The sequence below is a fragment of the Salmo salar genome, chromosome 06, assembly GCF_965601325.2.
Source record: "Salmo salar chromosome 06, fSalSal1, whole genome shotgun sequence".
Classification (NCBI taxonomy): domain Eukaryota; kingdom Metazoa; phylum Chordata; class Actinopteri; order Salmoniformes; family Salmonidae; genus Salmo; species Salmo salar.
In genome coordinates, this window is record NC_138296.1 from 40,834,049 (window position 1) to 40,850,144 (window position 16,096).

The 16,096-nt window shown below is 41.3% G+C and overlaps 4 protein-coding genes across 4 annotated transcripts; 2 read left to right on the forward strand and 2 right to left on the reverse strand.

Moving 5' to 3' along the window:
* Nucleotides 1–6,191: 6,191 nt before the first annotated feature.
* Nucleotides 6,192–7,342, reverse strand: LOC106594777 (hemoglobin subunit alpha-4). Its single transcript, XM_014186163.3, has 3 exons — nucleotides 7,172–7,342; nucleotides 6,494–6,701; nucleotides 6,192–6,405 (listed from the first exon to the last, which is right to left on the reverse strand). The coding sequence occupies exons 1-3, from the start codon at nucleotides 7,264–7,266 to the stop codon at nucleotides 6,277–6,279; spliced, it is 432 nt and encodes a 143-aa protein (XP_014041638.1). The 5' UTR covers nucleotides 7,267–7,342; the 3' UTR covers nucleotides 6,192–6,276.
* A 1,061-nt stretch (nucleotides 7,343–8,403) lies between these two features.
* Nucleotides 8,404–9,474, forward strand: LOC123724067 (hemoglobin subunit beta). The gene is made up of 3 exons (XM_045720512.2): nucleotides 8,404–8,647; nucleotides 8,824–9,046; nucleotides 9,227–9,474. The coding sequence occupies exons 1-3, from the start codon at nucleotides 8,556–8,558 to the stop codon at nucleotides 9,356–9,358; spliced, it is 447 nt and encodes a 148-aa protein (XP_045576468.1). The 5' UTR covers nucleotides 8,404–8,555; the 3' UTR covers nucleotides 9,359–9,474.
* A 2,158-nt stretch (nucleotides 9,475–11,632) lies between these two features.
* On the reverse strand, nucleotides 11,633–12,521 carry hba (hemoglobin subunit alpha). The gene is given in 3 exon segments (NM_001123662.1): nucleotides 11,633–11,834; nucleotides 11,944–12,151; nucleotides 12,376–12,521. Coding segments are annotated over 3 exon segments (432 nt in total). The 5' UTR covers nucleotides 12,471–12,521; the 3' UTR covers nucleotides 11,633–11,705.
* Nucleotides 12,522–14,402: 1,881 nt separating this feature from the next.
* Nucleotides 14,403–15,356, forward strand: LOC106607236 (hemoglobin subunit beta-1). Its single transcript, XM_045720513.2, has 3 exons — nucleotides 14,403–14,557; nucleotides 14,784–15,006; nucleotides 15,160–15,356. Exons 1-3 carry the CDS (start codon nucleotides 14,466–14,468, stop codon nucleotides 15,286–15,288), a joined length of 444 nt encoding a protein of 147 aa, XP_045576469.2. The 5' UTR covers nucleotides 14,403–14,465; the 3' UTR covers nucleotides 15,289–15,356.
* The last annotated feature ends 740 nt before the right edge of the window (nucleotides 15,357–16,096 follow it).

A 16,096-nucleotide genomic window follows, 5' to 3' on the forward strand; every position in this document is an offset into this window, starting at 1 on the left:
GATTCGCCGCCTGGTTATCAGAAGGGGGAAAGGAGAAGATTAATTGTGTGTCGTCTGCATAGCAATGATAGGAGAGACCATGTGAGGATATGACAGAGCCAAGTGACTTGGTGTATAGCGAGAATAGGAGAGGGCCTAGAACAGAGCCCTGGGGGACACCAGTGGTGAGAGCATGGGGGTGCTTTGCTGCAGGAGGGACTGGTGCACTTCACAAAATAGATGGCATCATGAGGGAGGAAATTTATGTGGATATATTGAAGCAACATCTCAAGACGTCAGGAAGTTAAAGCTTGGTCGCAAATGTGTCATCCAAATGGATCATGAGAACATTTCCCAGACTAATTGTAACTAAATACAATAAAAAAATACTCTTCCAAGATGGCGTAGCAGTTCAGACATCCTTTACCCTCCTCTTGTCGTGTCCAGTGTATATATATATATATTTACATATTTTTCTTCGCATTATCTTTTTTTTTTTTCCTTCTAAAACTCAACCTCAAAGCACTCTCCTGCAACCCGCCTCACCAATTTAAAAAAGAAAGTATTATTTACCTCAAATCCGAAATCCACAACAGAAGCTAGCCAGAGGTTAGCCATTTTCACTGGCTAACGTTGGAGTTCAGCTAGCCACGGTTAGCTGTCCTCAGCTATCCGTTAGCTCGAAAAGCTATCGCCAGTTTTTTTGTACAGCGCGACTCAGACCAGAGCATACCGGACCTATTCTCTCTCCTTTTCCCGATTTCTACTGCAGGCTCAGGACATTTACACCTGGATCTTGCAGCTAACTAGCTGCTACCTGAGTGACTATTGGCAACGTCGGTCCCGGAATTAACACACATTATCCCGGAGCTAGCCAGCGAAGAGTTCCGTCAGCCACTCGTGGGCTTTTCCTGAGCTAGCCAGCTGAAGTGTCCCCTGGGCTACAATCACCTATCCTGACCCGCTTTACTGCCGATGCGGAGCCCCATTGGGCCCTCACGACTGGACCTCCGACGTTATCTGCCCGAGGGAGTTATCGCGACGTAACCTGATCGCCCATCTGCGGCCCACTAATCGTTAATCGTTAGTTGTCTTATCGGCTGCGATCTGAATAGGTCTATCGGACACTTTTCCTGGGCCACTATAACTAACTATTTTGCCAACTTGGACTGGTCCCCCCTTCCACACGGAACCCCACTAACCCACAGACGGAAACGCACGAGGTGGCTAAAAACAGACCTCCCTCGATCTTCCACCAGCTTGCTACCTATGGCCCGGCTAGCTGTCTGAATCTCACTGGACTCTTTGATCACTCGGCTAAGCATGCCTCTCCTCAATGTCAATATGCAATGTCCATTGCTGTTCTGGTTAGTGTTTATTGGCTTATTTCACTGTAGAGGCTCTAGCCCTGCTCATTATACCTTATCCAACCTCTCAGTTCCTCCACCCACACATGCTATGACATCTTCTGGTTTCAATGATGTTTCTAGAGACAATATCTCTCTCATCATCACTAAATGCCTAGGTTTACCTCCTCTGTATTCACATCACACCATACCTTTGTCTGTACATTATACCTTGAAGCTATTTTATCGCCCCCAGAAACCTGCTCCTTTTTCTCTCTATTCTGGACGTCACAGACGACCAATTCTTATAGCTTTTAGCCGTACCCTTATACTCATTCTTCTCTGCTCCTCTGGGGATGTAGAGGTGAATCCAGGCCCTGCAGTGCCTGGCTCCACTCCTACTCCCCAGGCGCTCTCTTTTGATGACTTCTGTAACCGTAATAGCCTTGGTTTCATGCATGTTAACATTAGAAGCCTCCTCCCTAAGTTTGTTTTATTCACTGCTTTAGCACACTCTGCCAACCCGGATGTCCTAGCTGTGTCTGAATCTTGGCTTAGGAAGTCCACCAAAAACTCTGAAATCTTCATCCCTAACTACAACGTTTTCAGACAAGATAGAATGACCAAAGGGGGCGGTGTTGCAATCTACTGCAGAGATAGCCTGCAGAGCTCTGTCCTGCTATCCAGGTCTGTACCCAAACAATTTGAACTTCTACTTTTAAAAATCCACCTCTCCAAAAACAAGTCTCTCACCGTCGCCGCCTGCTATAGACCCCCCTCGGCCCCTAGCTGTGCTCTGGACACCATATGTGAACTGATTGCCCCCCATCTATCTTCAGAGCTCGTGCTACTAGGTGACCTAAACTGGGACATGCTTAACACCCCAGCCATCCTACAATCCAAGCTTGATGCCCTCAATCTCACACAAATTATTAATGAACCCACCAGGTACAACCCCAAAGCCGCAAACACTGGCACCCTCATAGATATCATCCTAACCAACGTGCCCTCTAAATACACCTCTGCTGTTTTCAACCAAGATCTCAGCGATCACTGCCTCATTGCCTGCACCCGTAATGGTTCAGAGGTCAAACAACCTCCACTCATCACTGTCAAACGCTCCCTGAAACATTTCAACGAGCAAGCCTTTCTAATCGACCTGGCCCTGGTATCCTGGAAAGATATTGACCTCATCCCGTCAGTAGAGGATGCCTGGTTATTTTTTTTAAATGCCTTCCTCACCATCTTAAATAAGCATGCCCCTTTCAAGAAATTTAGAACCAGGAACAGATATAGCCCTTGGTTCTCCCCAGACCTGACTGCCCTTAACCAACACAAAAATATCCTGTGGCGTTCTGCATTAGCATCGAACTGCCCCCGCGATATGCAACTTTTCAGAGAAGTTAGAAACCAATACACACAGGCAATTAGAAACGCCAAGGCTAGCTTTTTCAAACAGAATTTTGCTTCCTGCAACTCAAACTCTAAAAAGTTCTGGGACACTGTAAAGTCCATGGAGAATAAGAACACCTCCTCCCAACTGCCCACTGCAATGAGGATAGGAAACTCTGTCACCACCGATAAGCCCACTATAATTGAGAATTTCAATAAGCATTTTTCTACGGCTGGCCATGCTTTCCACCTAACTACCCCTACTGCATTCAACAGCACTGCACCCCCCACAGCTACTCGCCCAAGCCTCCCCCATTTCTCCTTCTCCCAAATCCATTCAGCTTATGTTCTGAAAGAGCTGCAAAATCTGGACCCCTACAAATCAGCTGGGCTTGACAATCTGGACCCTTTCTTTCTAAAATTATCTGCCGAAATTATTGCAACCCCTATTACTAGCCTGTTCAACCTCTCTTTCGTGTCGTCTGAGATTCACATAGATTGGAAAGCAGCTGCTGTCATCCCCCTCTTCAAAGGAGGTGACACTCTTGACCCAAATTGCTACAGACCTATATCCATCCTACCCTGCCTTTCTAAGGTCTTCGAAAGCCAAGTCAACAAACAGATTACCGACCATTTCGAATCCCACCGCACCCTCTCCGCTATGCAATCTGGTTTCAGAGCTGGTCATGGGTGCACCTCAGCCACGCTCAAGGTCCTAAACGACATCGTAACCACCATCGATAAGAAACAATACTGTGCTGCCGTATTCATTGACCTGGCCAAAGCTTTTGACTCTGTTAATCACCACATCCTCATCGGCAGACTCAGTAGCCTTGGTTTCTCAAACGATTGCGTCGCCTGGTTCACCAACTACTTCTCTGATAGAGTTCAGTGTGTCAAATCGGAGGGCCTGCTGTCCGGACCTCTGGCAGTCTCTATGGGGGTACCACAGGGTTCAATTCTTGGGCCAACTCTTTTCTCTGTATACATCAATGATGTCGCTCTTGCTGCTGGTGAATCTCTGATCCACCTCTACGCAGACGACACCATTCTGTATACTTCTGGCCCTTCTTTGGACACTGTGTCAACAACCCTCCAGACGAGCTTCAATACATACAACTCTCCTTCCGTGGTCTCCAACTGCTCCTAAATACAAGTAAAACTAAATGCATGCTCTTCAACCGATCGCTGCCTGCACCTGCCCGCCTGTCCAGCATCACTTCTCTGGACGGTTCTGACTTAGAATTTGTGGATAACTACAAATACCTAGGTGTCTGGTTAGACTGTAAACTCTCCTTCCAGACTCACATCAATCATCTCCAATCCAAAGTTAAATCTAGAATTGGCTTCCTATTTCGCAACAAAGCATCCTTCACTCATGCTGCCAAACATACCCTCGTAAAACTGACCATCCTACCAATCCTCGACTTCGGCGATGTCATTTACAAAATAGCCTCCAATACCCTACTCAACAAGCTGGATGCAGTCTATCACAGTGCCATCCGTTTTGTCACCAAAGCCCCATATACTACCCACCACTGCGACCTGTACGCTCTCGTTGGCTGGCCTTCGCTTCATAATTGTCGCCAAACACATTGGCTCCAGGTCATCTACAAGACCCTGCTAGGTAAAGTCCCCCCTTATCTCCGCTCACTGGTCACCATAGCAGCACCGACCTGTAGCATGTGCTCCAGCAGGTATATCTCTCTGGTCACCCCTAAAGCCAACTCCTCCTTTGGTCGTCTCTCCTTCCAGTTCTCTGCTGCCAATGACTGGAACGAACTACAAAAATCTCTGAAACTGGAAACACTTATTTCCCTCACTAGCTTTAAGCACCAGCTATCAGAGCAGCTCCCAGATCACTGCACCTGTACAAAGCCCATCTATAATTTAGCCCAAACTACTACCTCTTCCCCTACTGTATTTATTTATTTTATTTATTATTTTGCTCCTTTGCACCATATTATTAAGATTTTAACTTTGAACTTTCTTCAAATTATAATTCTACCATTCCAGTGTTTTACTTGCTATACTTTATTTACTTTGCCACCATGGCCTTTTGTTGCCTTTACCTCCCTTATCTCACATCATTTGCTCACATTGTATATAGTCTTATTTTTGTCTACTGTATCATTGATTGTATGTTGTTTTACTCCATGTGTAACTCTGTGTTTTTGTATGTTGTCGAACTGCTTTGCTTTATCTTGGCCAGGTCGCAATTGTAAATGATAACTTGTTCTCAACTTGCCTACCTGGTTAAATAAAGGTGAAATAAATAAAAATAAATAAATAAAATATTCACATGGAGATCCAGTGAAAACAAAAATCGGACATTGATTGATTTCTTGATTTATCAAGCTGAGTTCCTTCTCTCAAAGCAGCGCAGTGATGCTGTCCAATCAAAACGCTGCTGGAATTATCAGTTGACCACACATACCATCAATGGATAAAATAATTCTAGAATGTATAGGCTACATACAACGCATCATCCAAACTGCATGATTAACTATGCCTACACATACTGTAAGTGGCTAAAGGAAAATGTTCTATTTTTAAAATACTAAAACACCAAATTAGGCCTACCTTATTATAAATTAGGCCATCATCACTGTCAATGATAATGATCATTCTTCACGTTGCACAGGTGAAATGTCCATGCTGCATGCATGCCAACCATTTGATCCAATCAGTATCATGGGAAAGTGCATTTCGATTTTCTTGAATGATGTAAGGGTGGCTAACCGGCCTAACTAATCACATTTTAGGACAGACGGAGTAAATCAACACAGCCACCACATGAGAATTAAAAAACAACAACATTTCAGCACAATCATCCTAAATTATCATAAGAAATGACATGGTGTTTTTGGTATAACAGTAGCCTGACATTATCATGCTATTATTGTCGGTTTGTTATGTAGAATACTAATTAATCATGAAGTGATCTTGCGAGACATATCACCATTTTAAGGAGTGGCAGAGCGTCGCTCCGCTGTACACCCGCAGCACTACACTCCTGATTATAACTGTTGGATGACTTCCAGGGTTTCGAGTAACCACAGCTCCATGAACTAAGTGGCGCATTCTGCTGACTACACTTTTTTTTAAACCATTGCAGCAGCGCAAAAGATTCAATGCTGACCCAAATTCATAGCGGGCTAAAGCCCTGAAAGCCAGGTCCTGGTAATGTCCATGATGGACCGTAATGTCTGGCCACAACATATTGGTCTCAGGCACATTCATTTGGGACTTTTTAAGTTCAAGGTGTATGCAAAGGTGGAGTAAGAATATACATGTATTGTGAAGTGCATCATTTTTATGAGATGCCTTTGAAATACTGTGAAATAGGCTATTAACTTTATTTTATACTTGACTTGACAAATACATTCTACAAGATAATCCAAATATAGCCTACAGTATAAATCACAAGACAATGTAAGACAATTAAAATGACAAACAACAAACACCTCGGTATGAGTTTCAGTTAGGTTTATTGTCAGTGTGCCAATATTGGATGGACATTATTCCTCGGATGACAGCATGACAGCTGAACTCCGGTTTAGCGGTACTTCTCCGCCAGGGCCAGAGCCACTTGCTGCAGGAACTTGTCCACGGACAGGTGGATCTCGGGGGTAAATTCCGCAGGGAAGTAGGCGGCAAAGACCACAATCAGGTTGTGAGCCAGGATCTGCAAAGAAAAAGGGAAATAGATTATTTCACATTTACACAGGTAAAAACTCAGATATTTTTAGTGTTATTTTTTTAAATGATCTTACCTTGAAGTTGTTGGGGTCCACCCTCAGCGTGGTGGCGTGCAGTTCACTGAGCTTGGTCAAGAAACCAAAAAGGTCGTCCAAGTGTCCAACACAGTCATCGATCTGATTCATGATGGTGATGCCGTGTTTCTTCACTGGATCGGAACCGGGGGCCACGGAAGTCCAGTGGGAGAAGTAGGTCTTGGTCTGGGGGTAGACGACAAGCATCCTGTCGTGGACATTAGAAATCGGGTGAGCCAAAATTAATCTTAAATAATCATTCGTTCAGTGCTCCCGCAACTTATTTTCGCCTACATACACTCATAGAAAAAGTGGATCCAAATGGGTTCTTCGGCTGTCCTATTGGATAACCCTTTTTGTTTCCAGTTAGAGCCTTTTTTGTTCCAAGTAGAACCCTTTGTGTTTCAGGTAGAAGCCTCTGGGAAAAGGGTTCCACATGGAACTAAAAGGGGTTCTACCTGGAACCAAAAGGGTTCTCTACTTGGAACCAAGAAGGGTTCTTCAAAGGGTTATCTTATGGAGACAGCTGAACAACCCTTCTAGGTTCCAGATAGCACCTTTTGTTCTAAGAGTGTAGGCTACGCGTTTATAGCTTCCAAATTGACTGAGTAATTTTGCGCTAATAATTTCAACAGCCTACATGTACTTAGTCTAGAATTTACATCGTTATGTAATTACCTGGAAAGAGCCTGTTCTCCAATCTCATCGGTTTTAGGGAGGATCTTGCCCCAGATGGCCTTCACGTTGGCTTTGTCCTTGGCTGAGAGACTCATAGCTGCGTCTTGTCCGTTTATCCACTTAAATGAAGATGCTGAGAAAATAAGCTTGTGAGCGTGGAAAACTCAGAGGCTGTTTTTATTGAGGCACAAGAAAAGGCACACCCCGATCTAATCTTGGCTCCGCCTCTGATTGGGAATTTGTCCAAGACATGATTCATGTTTTTTATACTTTATAATTATGCAACCGAGCCAATTCAGGTAATGTCCAACATATGACCTTAGCACATAATACTTTCGTTTGTAAAAATGTTGCCATAACAATGCATGCATTTATTTCATATAGATTGAATAACAATGGGTTTTTGAAACACTTAATTCCTCAATATTTTCTTTACAATTAAAGTTTAGTCTAATATTAAGGTCTAATATTAAGGTCTATTAAGGTCTAATATTGCAGCACTCATTGGTGAGTGAGTATAGGCTATGTGATTCTGTAACCTACAAAAGGTTCGATGGAAAAATCGATGGAAAGGTTTTGTTCTGGTAGCAAAACGTTGCCGATGCCTATCCAACACAGTCTCACAATCAATTGTAACAATATATAGGCTACATGCATTGTATTTCAGTGGAGTTAAACAAAAAGCTGTAGTTTCATTGAATGAAATAGGCTAATATCCACATTGAATAGTGTCCAGTTAGAACTTATTCCCCTGATGAAGGCCTAGAAAACGACTTGTCACCAACTGACATTTCCATCAATCATTCAAAAAGAAATATGGAACTTTCAAATGGGTGGGGCCGTCTGAATATGAAGATAAAACACATTTTGAGTCATGCTCTTTCTTCAATAGTTTACTCCAAATCTACGCTTTTCCCTAAATAAACACTTACATCATGAATTAGCATTCTATAAAGATAATATTACAATTCAATGTCAATATTACAACGATCAATTAAAAGAGCATTTATGGCTAAAGGAACCAAAATCCTTTAAAGCTCTGTACATTTTACTTTTTGAAATTATGTTCGATTGTATCATTAAGTATGCATATGTTATTGAAGGCTCATCATGACTTGTTTATTTCATCCGTACTAATTAGAATTTGGTAACGCCTAAATGACCAAGCATTATCTTTAAAGGTGGGATGAAGTTGGCGCAATGCCGATATGTGCCACACTCGAGGACCTTGCCCCCTCAAGACATTCATCCAATCATTTTCTGTGTCCTGTTCAGGGCGGAGATACTGAACATCAATAAATTGGACGTCCCGGGAGACAAAAAGCTCAGGGATCCCTTGTAACATTTTGCAAGTACCAACGGAAATCAACAAACAAACGTCAACATGGTCGACTGGACAGATGCTGAGCGCAGTGCCATCTTAGGCCTGTGGGGAAAGATCAGCGTGGATGAGATCGGACCCCAGGCCCTGGCCAGGTACATTCTTATAATATTTATGTAGACATCATTAAATAATAACTTGATAATAGGCTACCTAGAATATTTAGCACTAATTGCGTTGTAGGAATTCGCGGTTTTCACCTTTGGTGCGATACAGACCATGTTGATTGTTAAGTATAATTGTAATGGAAGCCTGTTTTATTTCTTTTTAGACTTCTGATCGTGTTTCCATGGACTCAGAGACACTTCAGCACCTTCGGCAACCTGTCCACACCCGCTGCCATCATGGGTAACCCCGCCGTGGCCAAGCACGGAAAGGTCGTGATGCACGGACTGGACAGAGCTGTGCAGAACCTGGATGACATCAAGAACTCCTATTCAGCACTGAGCGTGAAGCACTCCGAGAAACTGCACGTGGATCCCGATAACTTCAGGGTGAGTACTAAACGTTATCAGAAAATATAGCCTAATATTATGTTCTTCATACAATTATTATATATATTTTTTAAAGATATGACCAATTAGCCTAGGAGACACATAGTCTTATGCATTAAATAGCGGTGTGAGCCGACGTAAAGTTTATGCCAATATTCTTTTACTGTCCCCTCTCCACAGCTCCTCGCTGAATGCATCACCGTGTGCGTGGCCGCCAAGCTCGGTCCCGCCGTTTTCAGTGCTGATATTCAGGAAGCCTTCCAGAAGTTCCTGGCTGTCGTTGTGTCCGCTCTTGGCAGACAGTACCACTAGAGCATCACTCGACAGCATCAATATGGAAGAGAGACGACACTGCAACTCCAGTCTGTTAGGCTGGAAGCTGTGCCATAGCTACACATATTGAAAATAATAAAATACATGTAAAAGCATTTATCTTTTTGAAGTATTGTTTTTTATGGAAAACGTTCTCCTGCAATTGTACTGATGGCACATGGTTTCTACACTCCAAAATGTGGGGAATGTGAATGAAAAAAACTGTTTTGATGATGGTTTTCATACACGTACTCTGTCCATAATGTAGCGGCCTATGGGATATTCATTGAGGTAAGGAAAGAGGATGGCACAAAATGTAATTGAGTTAATAAAGCCGCATACAAACATGTTTTTTAGCCCTTGGGTTCTGCCATGGAGTTATATTAGAAGTGCCCATCCAAGAAGGCTCAAGGTCATTGGCCACAGATAGAACGTCATCAAATCACGTTATATCTACAATAGCTTTGATTGGACTGATCATCAGTCATCATCAATTGTCATCAAGTTGACAATCTACTGACAAATCCTTTTTAATCCTTGTCATATGAAGATAAATAATGAAGAGAAATTATAGATAAAACGTATCGGTGCTTATCGGCCGTTGGACATAAACATTCCACAACAAGTTGGAAATCGCAAATTCAACAATGAGTCGTTTGGAAGGAATCAGTGGATAACTGCAAGCGTTGCAAAGAAACCACAAACGTTAGCCTGCTATTCAATGGAGTGGCTGTGTTTCCCGAGTTCCCACCATAAATCCAGAAAATGCCAGACTTTGATAACAAAGTTTGATGACAACATCTGCCAACCAAGGACCGCTGCGCCACCTTCACAAGGTGAGTCATAACATGTCTTCTATGCTGCTGCATAAATGATGTAACATGCAAGGGAGAAATGTATACTGTATCTAAGAAAGTAATACTTAGTGTATGCTGTGTAGAAAGCTGTTAGTAGCCCATGTGCCTCACCCTAATAATGTGGTCTATTTTCTCCAGAGCTGGATTGTAAACACATCGTTCGTGACGGGGTGTGTGGTGTTTGGCTACCTTGTTTGAACAGCTTTGACAGTGCTACTGATAGTGGTTGTGGTGCTTGGCTTGCGCGTTCAAATTCAGCACACACAACATTCTATAATATAATTGTGTTATTTGACGTGTCAATTTAAAAGCGTATTTAGTGCTTCAAATAGTGTTATATGACGTATCTTTTTTTGTCAGGTAAAGACCCAAACGGCATTCAATGTGCATCAATTCACGTAGTCCCATCAAACAAAGTTTGCGGTGCAAAACTGTAGATGAATTTAAATACTCATGTGTCATCTTTTTCCCCATATGTTAGGCTACGTCTGCGCCTAACCTGCGGGCAAAACCAAGCCCGCGGGTAAAAACAATCAGGAACAAGGGTGTGCAACAAAAACCCGAGAGATTATACTACTAGTAAGCCTACTAGACTAAATATCAACAAATGTATTAAACATTTTTTTACATTTACATTTTAGTCATTTAGCAGACGCTCTTATCCAGAGCGACTTACAGTAGTGAATGCATACATTTTTTTTTTTTTTGTGCTGGCCCCCCGTGGGAATCGAACCCACAACCCTGGCGTTGCACACACCATGCTCTACCAACTGAGCTACAATACACGTTTGTACGAAATAGTAAAACCATTTAACTTACAGACATTTAGGATCAGAGATGCGCAAGGATACTTTATTACAACATTTAAAAAATACTCATGTATCAAAATAAACTACAAAATGCCACGGTGCCGAAAGGTGTTTTGGTTGAAAGAAAGTCGAGGCATGGAACTTCTAGAATGAGTGTTTGTGTTCGTTTTTCAAAGTCGATTTCAGTTCCCCCACCAAATTCTCTGCGTTGAAAATACAAAATAGCCTGTTCTAGTAAGTATCTTGCTGCAAATTAAGTATCTTGCTGCAAATTACATGGTCATTTTCCAAAGTTATTAAAATATTTAATTCATATAGGTCTAAAATACATTTGTTTATCTCTGAATAGGTTTTCATTGTGCCTCTACCGTCTTCATACAGTCCATTCAGTTTACCAAGCACTATCTGGAACTACTCCATATTCATCACATATTAAATGAGGTCAGCAAAATTCATGTTACACGTATTAGATAGGCTAACCAAAGTTATGGAGAACATAGTGAGCTAGTGGATGGTGCGCCTAAAGCAATATTTAGTACTATTTAGAAAGGGATCCTTTCTCAATGATGGTGAACTGTGGTGGAATAAGGACACAGAGGACATAACTTCATTCATTGCCTGTTTATTTTGTGATAACAACAGAGCAGGAACTGGAGTCCAATTTTGGACTTCATGATGGTCTTATCTGTATTTGTCAGCCAGGGCAGCGGACAAGGCTGCAAGGAATTTATCCACAGCAATGTGCACTTCGGGAGTGAAATCCGCAGGGAAGTGAATAGCCAGGGTCACAAGGATGTTGTGGGACAGAATCTGAAAAGTATATTTTAAAAGTTAATATTGAAGGATTAAGCGATAGCAACAAACAGAGTTGATGTCGAGAGTGATCAATAAACAGACAATAGGTTATCTGGGGGCAAACCTTGAAGTTTCCAGGGTCAACGCGCAGCTTGAAGGCGTGCAGATCGCTGAGAGCACTCAGTCCACCCACGAGGTTGTCCATCAGTCCGACAGCATTACCAATTGCACCCATGATGACGGCTCCATGCTTCTTGACTGGGGCAGAGCCGGGGCTCAGGTCAGCCCAGTGGGAGAAGTAGGTCTTAGTCTGGGGGTAAGCAGTCAGCATCCTGCAAAGGAAGGTACAGAATAGTTCGTACTATAGGCGTTTGTATTAGATGCTGAACTTATAAGCATTACGCGTATCAGATTTCTCCCATCGTCTCTCTACAATATAATGAAAGTAGTTGACTTATTGTATGTTAAAAGGCTTATTTGGGGTCGGCACATAGGCCGCTGTCAGTAGGTTAAACACAACCATTCTCATCAGTCTTTCATTAATAAGAAGACTTACCTTCCCAAAGCCTCAGCGCCGACGACATCTGCCTTTCCTTTAATCTTGCCCCAGAAGGCATTGACCACAGATTTGTCCCTTGCTGTCAGACTCATTTTGCTCCTTTGATTGACCTGTATTAAATCTACGAGAAATGAACTGAAGAAGATGACTGCCTATACAACTAGGACCCTTTATATTACAGTAGAGCGGCAGACACGCCCAGCTACTAGGGTACACCCCCCCTACACTGCAACCATCTTGGTCAAAATCCAATAGTAAGATCTGTTTTTTTAATCAAATATTCATATTTGATAAAAGCCCCCCAAAAAGCTTAAGTTAGCGTTTTTATATTAAACTTCAATAACATGTCAGTGGTCAGTTTCTAATATCCATCATTCATTTTGTTATTTTGCGCAATGTAAATACATGAATTGTAGGCCTACCAGATGCAACAAATGTACAGTTTGATTGATAAAGATTATTTTGTTGCATAAAACGAATTATTTCAGTGTGATCAAGCATATTTCCAATAGGTTCATTCTAAAGTTGCAGCTGCTTTTGCCAAAATAGCCAAATATTTCATTTATAGTTATTTAGGATATAAAATGAAATTTAGCCAATTAACGTTAAATAATGAAAGAGTAAGAACCGTTATTTTGGCTTTTATGAAATATTAAGTTTGAATTTCCATATTAAACCCTTCAATAAGATGTCATATGGCTATGTTAATAATAATATCCATCATTAGGCCTAATTAACTTTGTTTCTTTTTGTAGTCTACAATTTAATGACTGTACTGTAACACAATGCATTTAAATCAATTGCACCAGATGAAACAGATGTCAACAATTTTACAAATGTTTTTGATAAAGATAATTATTACCATTATTTTATTTTTTCGTTGCATAAAACGAAGTCTTTCAGAGTAGCCTAACCGAGCATATATTTCCAATAAGTTAATTCAAAAGATAAAGCTTCTTTTGCCAAAATAGACAAATATTTCATTAATAGTTCATTGGCTATTTGAAATTGTATAGGCCTAGATTATGACGCAAATGTCGTTCTATCCTACATAATGTTAAATAATTAAAGGTGGACTATATATATTTCATTGTAGAGTTCTATAATAGATCTTACATTGGTAAATGAAATTGCAAAATTCAAATCCACCTTCAAAGACCTGCATTCAATTGGAAAAATTGTATTCAAAGTGACGTGTTTCACATTTATTTCTTCTTTAACCTTTATTTAACTAGGCAAGTCAGTTAAGAACAAATTGTTATTTACAATGACGGCCTGTATGTATCTGTGATATGCCTACTCTGGGGTTGGAAGTTGGATATGATCCCCAATTATAAGGTTGATTGGACTTCGAATGATGATCGGAAGAAGAAAATGTCAGAGACAGACAGGTCAGGCGAGGACATGGGTACCCACCTATCTGCAAATAATACAGGACATTCCTGCGTATCATTTTTAATGTCTTGAAATTAATCACTTAAAATGGGCGGAACGGTCTGAATACCCCGATAAAAAAGGAAGGCATCATTTTGTCGTAGATAAGAAACTGTGCCAAATTGTAGGCCGGAATTGGCTGAAATTATCACATTTTCCAAATTCATACAAATGTTTAGTGATTGCATCACTTTCTATTTTTTCATTTGTGTAGCCTTATACACTGCAATGAAGGAAATGTAATCTACGGAAGATTTTTGCCATAACCTTGCTTTTAGTCTTGCATCAGTTGGATAAATTAAAACTGTTTTAGATAATGATCATGCGAATTTTGAAACGTTGGTAACCGAGATAAAACTATATAGGCCTATTTACATATGCTTCCAGGTTTTAGGATCTAACCTACAGACTTGATTCTGTAACAACTAATAAATTAACATTTACTGTTTAACAGATAAATGATTATAATTTGTCAAGTTCGAGAGCTGTAGCGCTCACTTGGCCAATACTAATCTTTACCAGAGCCAATCATATTCGCCGCCTCCAGTGGGCGGAGTGCACTCATAAATATAAGTTGCAGACAAAGTGTCTCCCTACACAATACATTGATTTGTTTTATCTTGTTGCAAAACCGGAGATCAAACACTGACAACATGGTTGACTGGACAGACGCTGAGAAGAGCACCATCAATGCTGTCTGGGGCAAAGTAGATATCAATGAGGTCGGACCACTGGCTCTGGCAAGGTAGGTCATGGCTTCAGCCTCATTCAAATATATTATCTAAAATAGTTTATAGTGGAGATGATCATGAGTAATTATAACACTATTATACTTGTCCTGTTATCTTATTACTGTTAATATTGAGTTGATATTGTTAAGTTTGAATGGAGCATGTTAGAGTATTAACTAGGCATATAATTGAAATGCATTTGAAAATAATCCACATATTTCGGTGTTCTTGCAATAACAGAGTCCTGATCGTCTACCCCTGGACTCAGCGTTATTTCGGCTCTTTCGGAGATGTGTCCACTCCCGCAGCAATCATGGGCAACCCCAAAGTTGCTGCTCACGGCAAGGTCGTGTGTGGAGCTCTGGACAAAGCTGTGAAGAACATGGGCAACATCTTGGCCACATACAAGTCACTGAGCGAGACCCACGCCAACAAACTCTTCGTCGACCCTGACAATTTCAGGGTATGCCTTCTGTCTTGAGAAATAGGCTTATATTTTAGGCTTTCCTGATGTAAGCCTACACATATAACAATCAGAGCAACACGTCTAATTACAAAGGTAAAACAAAAACGGCAGTCTAATTTAACATCTTCCTTCTTTGTCTTTTGTCCACAGGTGTTGGCTGACGTCCTCACAATTGTCATTGCCGCCAAGTTCGGAGCCTCTTTCACTCCTGAAATCCAAGCAACCTGGCAGAAGTTCATGAAAGTGGTTGTCGCAGCCATGGGCAGTCGGTACTTCTAAATGCCCTCCAGACAAGTGATTATGTTCTGACATCCCTGCCTGAGTGAAAATAAAGACATCGAAACAAACTATTGTATTCATAAAAAGTGCTTCTTTTTTTTGGGGGGGGGGGGGGGGGGGGTCAGTTCCACGACAATTCTTAACATCAACAGACCAGTAATAGAGCAGCCAACGTGCATGGTTAGATGCTTTTTTTGCCCTTCCGCGTCACTTCATTTACAGAAGATCTCTGCTACACATGGAATCAAGATGTTTAGTCTGTTTGTGATATCAGGACGAAGTGCGGATAACATCAGAACGAAGCTGACTACAAACAAAGTTGCCTAAATATCTGCAATTGTTATAAACAAGTGAAGGATAAAATGATACTTCAAATGAAAACCGAGATGACTGTATTAAAACAGCCTCCATAATAATATTAAAACAGCCTCAATTTCATGTTCAATCGAGTTATTTTGCCAATAGGCTGTGTACTTTTTGCCTCAATGTTTTCATGATGTGTGACATGTGCGCATTGATGTGCTCAATTTGTGATTTAGTCCATTATTATTGCCTAAAGCATAATAAGCCGCCTCAATAGGCTATTTGCAGACATAGTCAAAGTGATTGCCTACACAACCTAGGTTTACCTGTAGTCAAGTCTGACTTGGTCAAATAAGCAGTCAAATTGTATTCATTGAAAATCATGAACGAGCTCTTGATCATTGTCGATTGATAATTAATAAACCAGATGTTTGCTAAAGCAACAATGGTAATAACATCGTTGTTGGTTTTATAGGCCTATTGGAATACCAACAAGCTCCTGAGA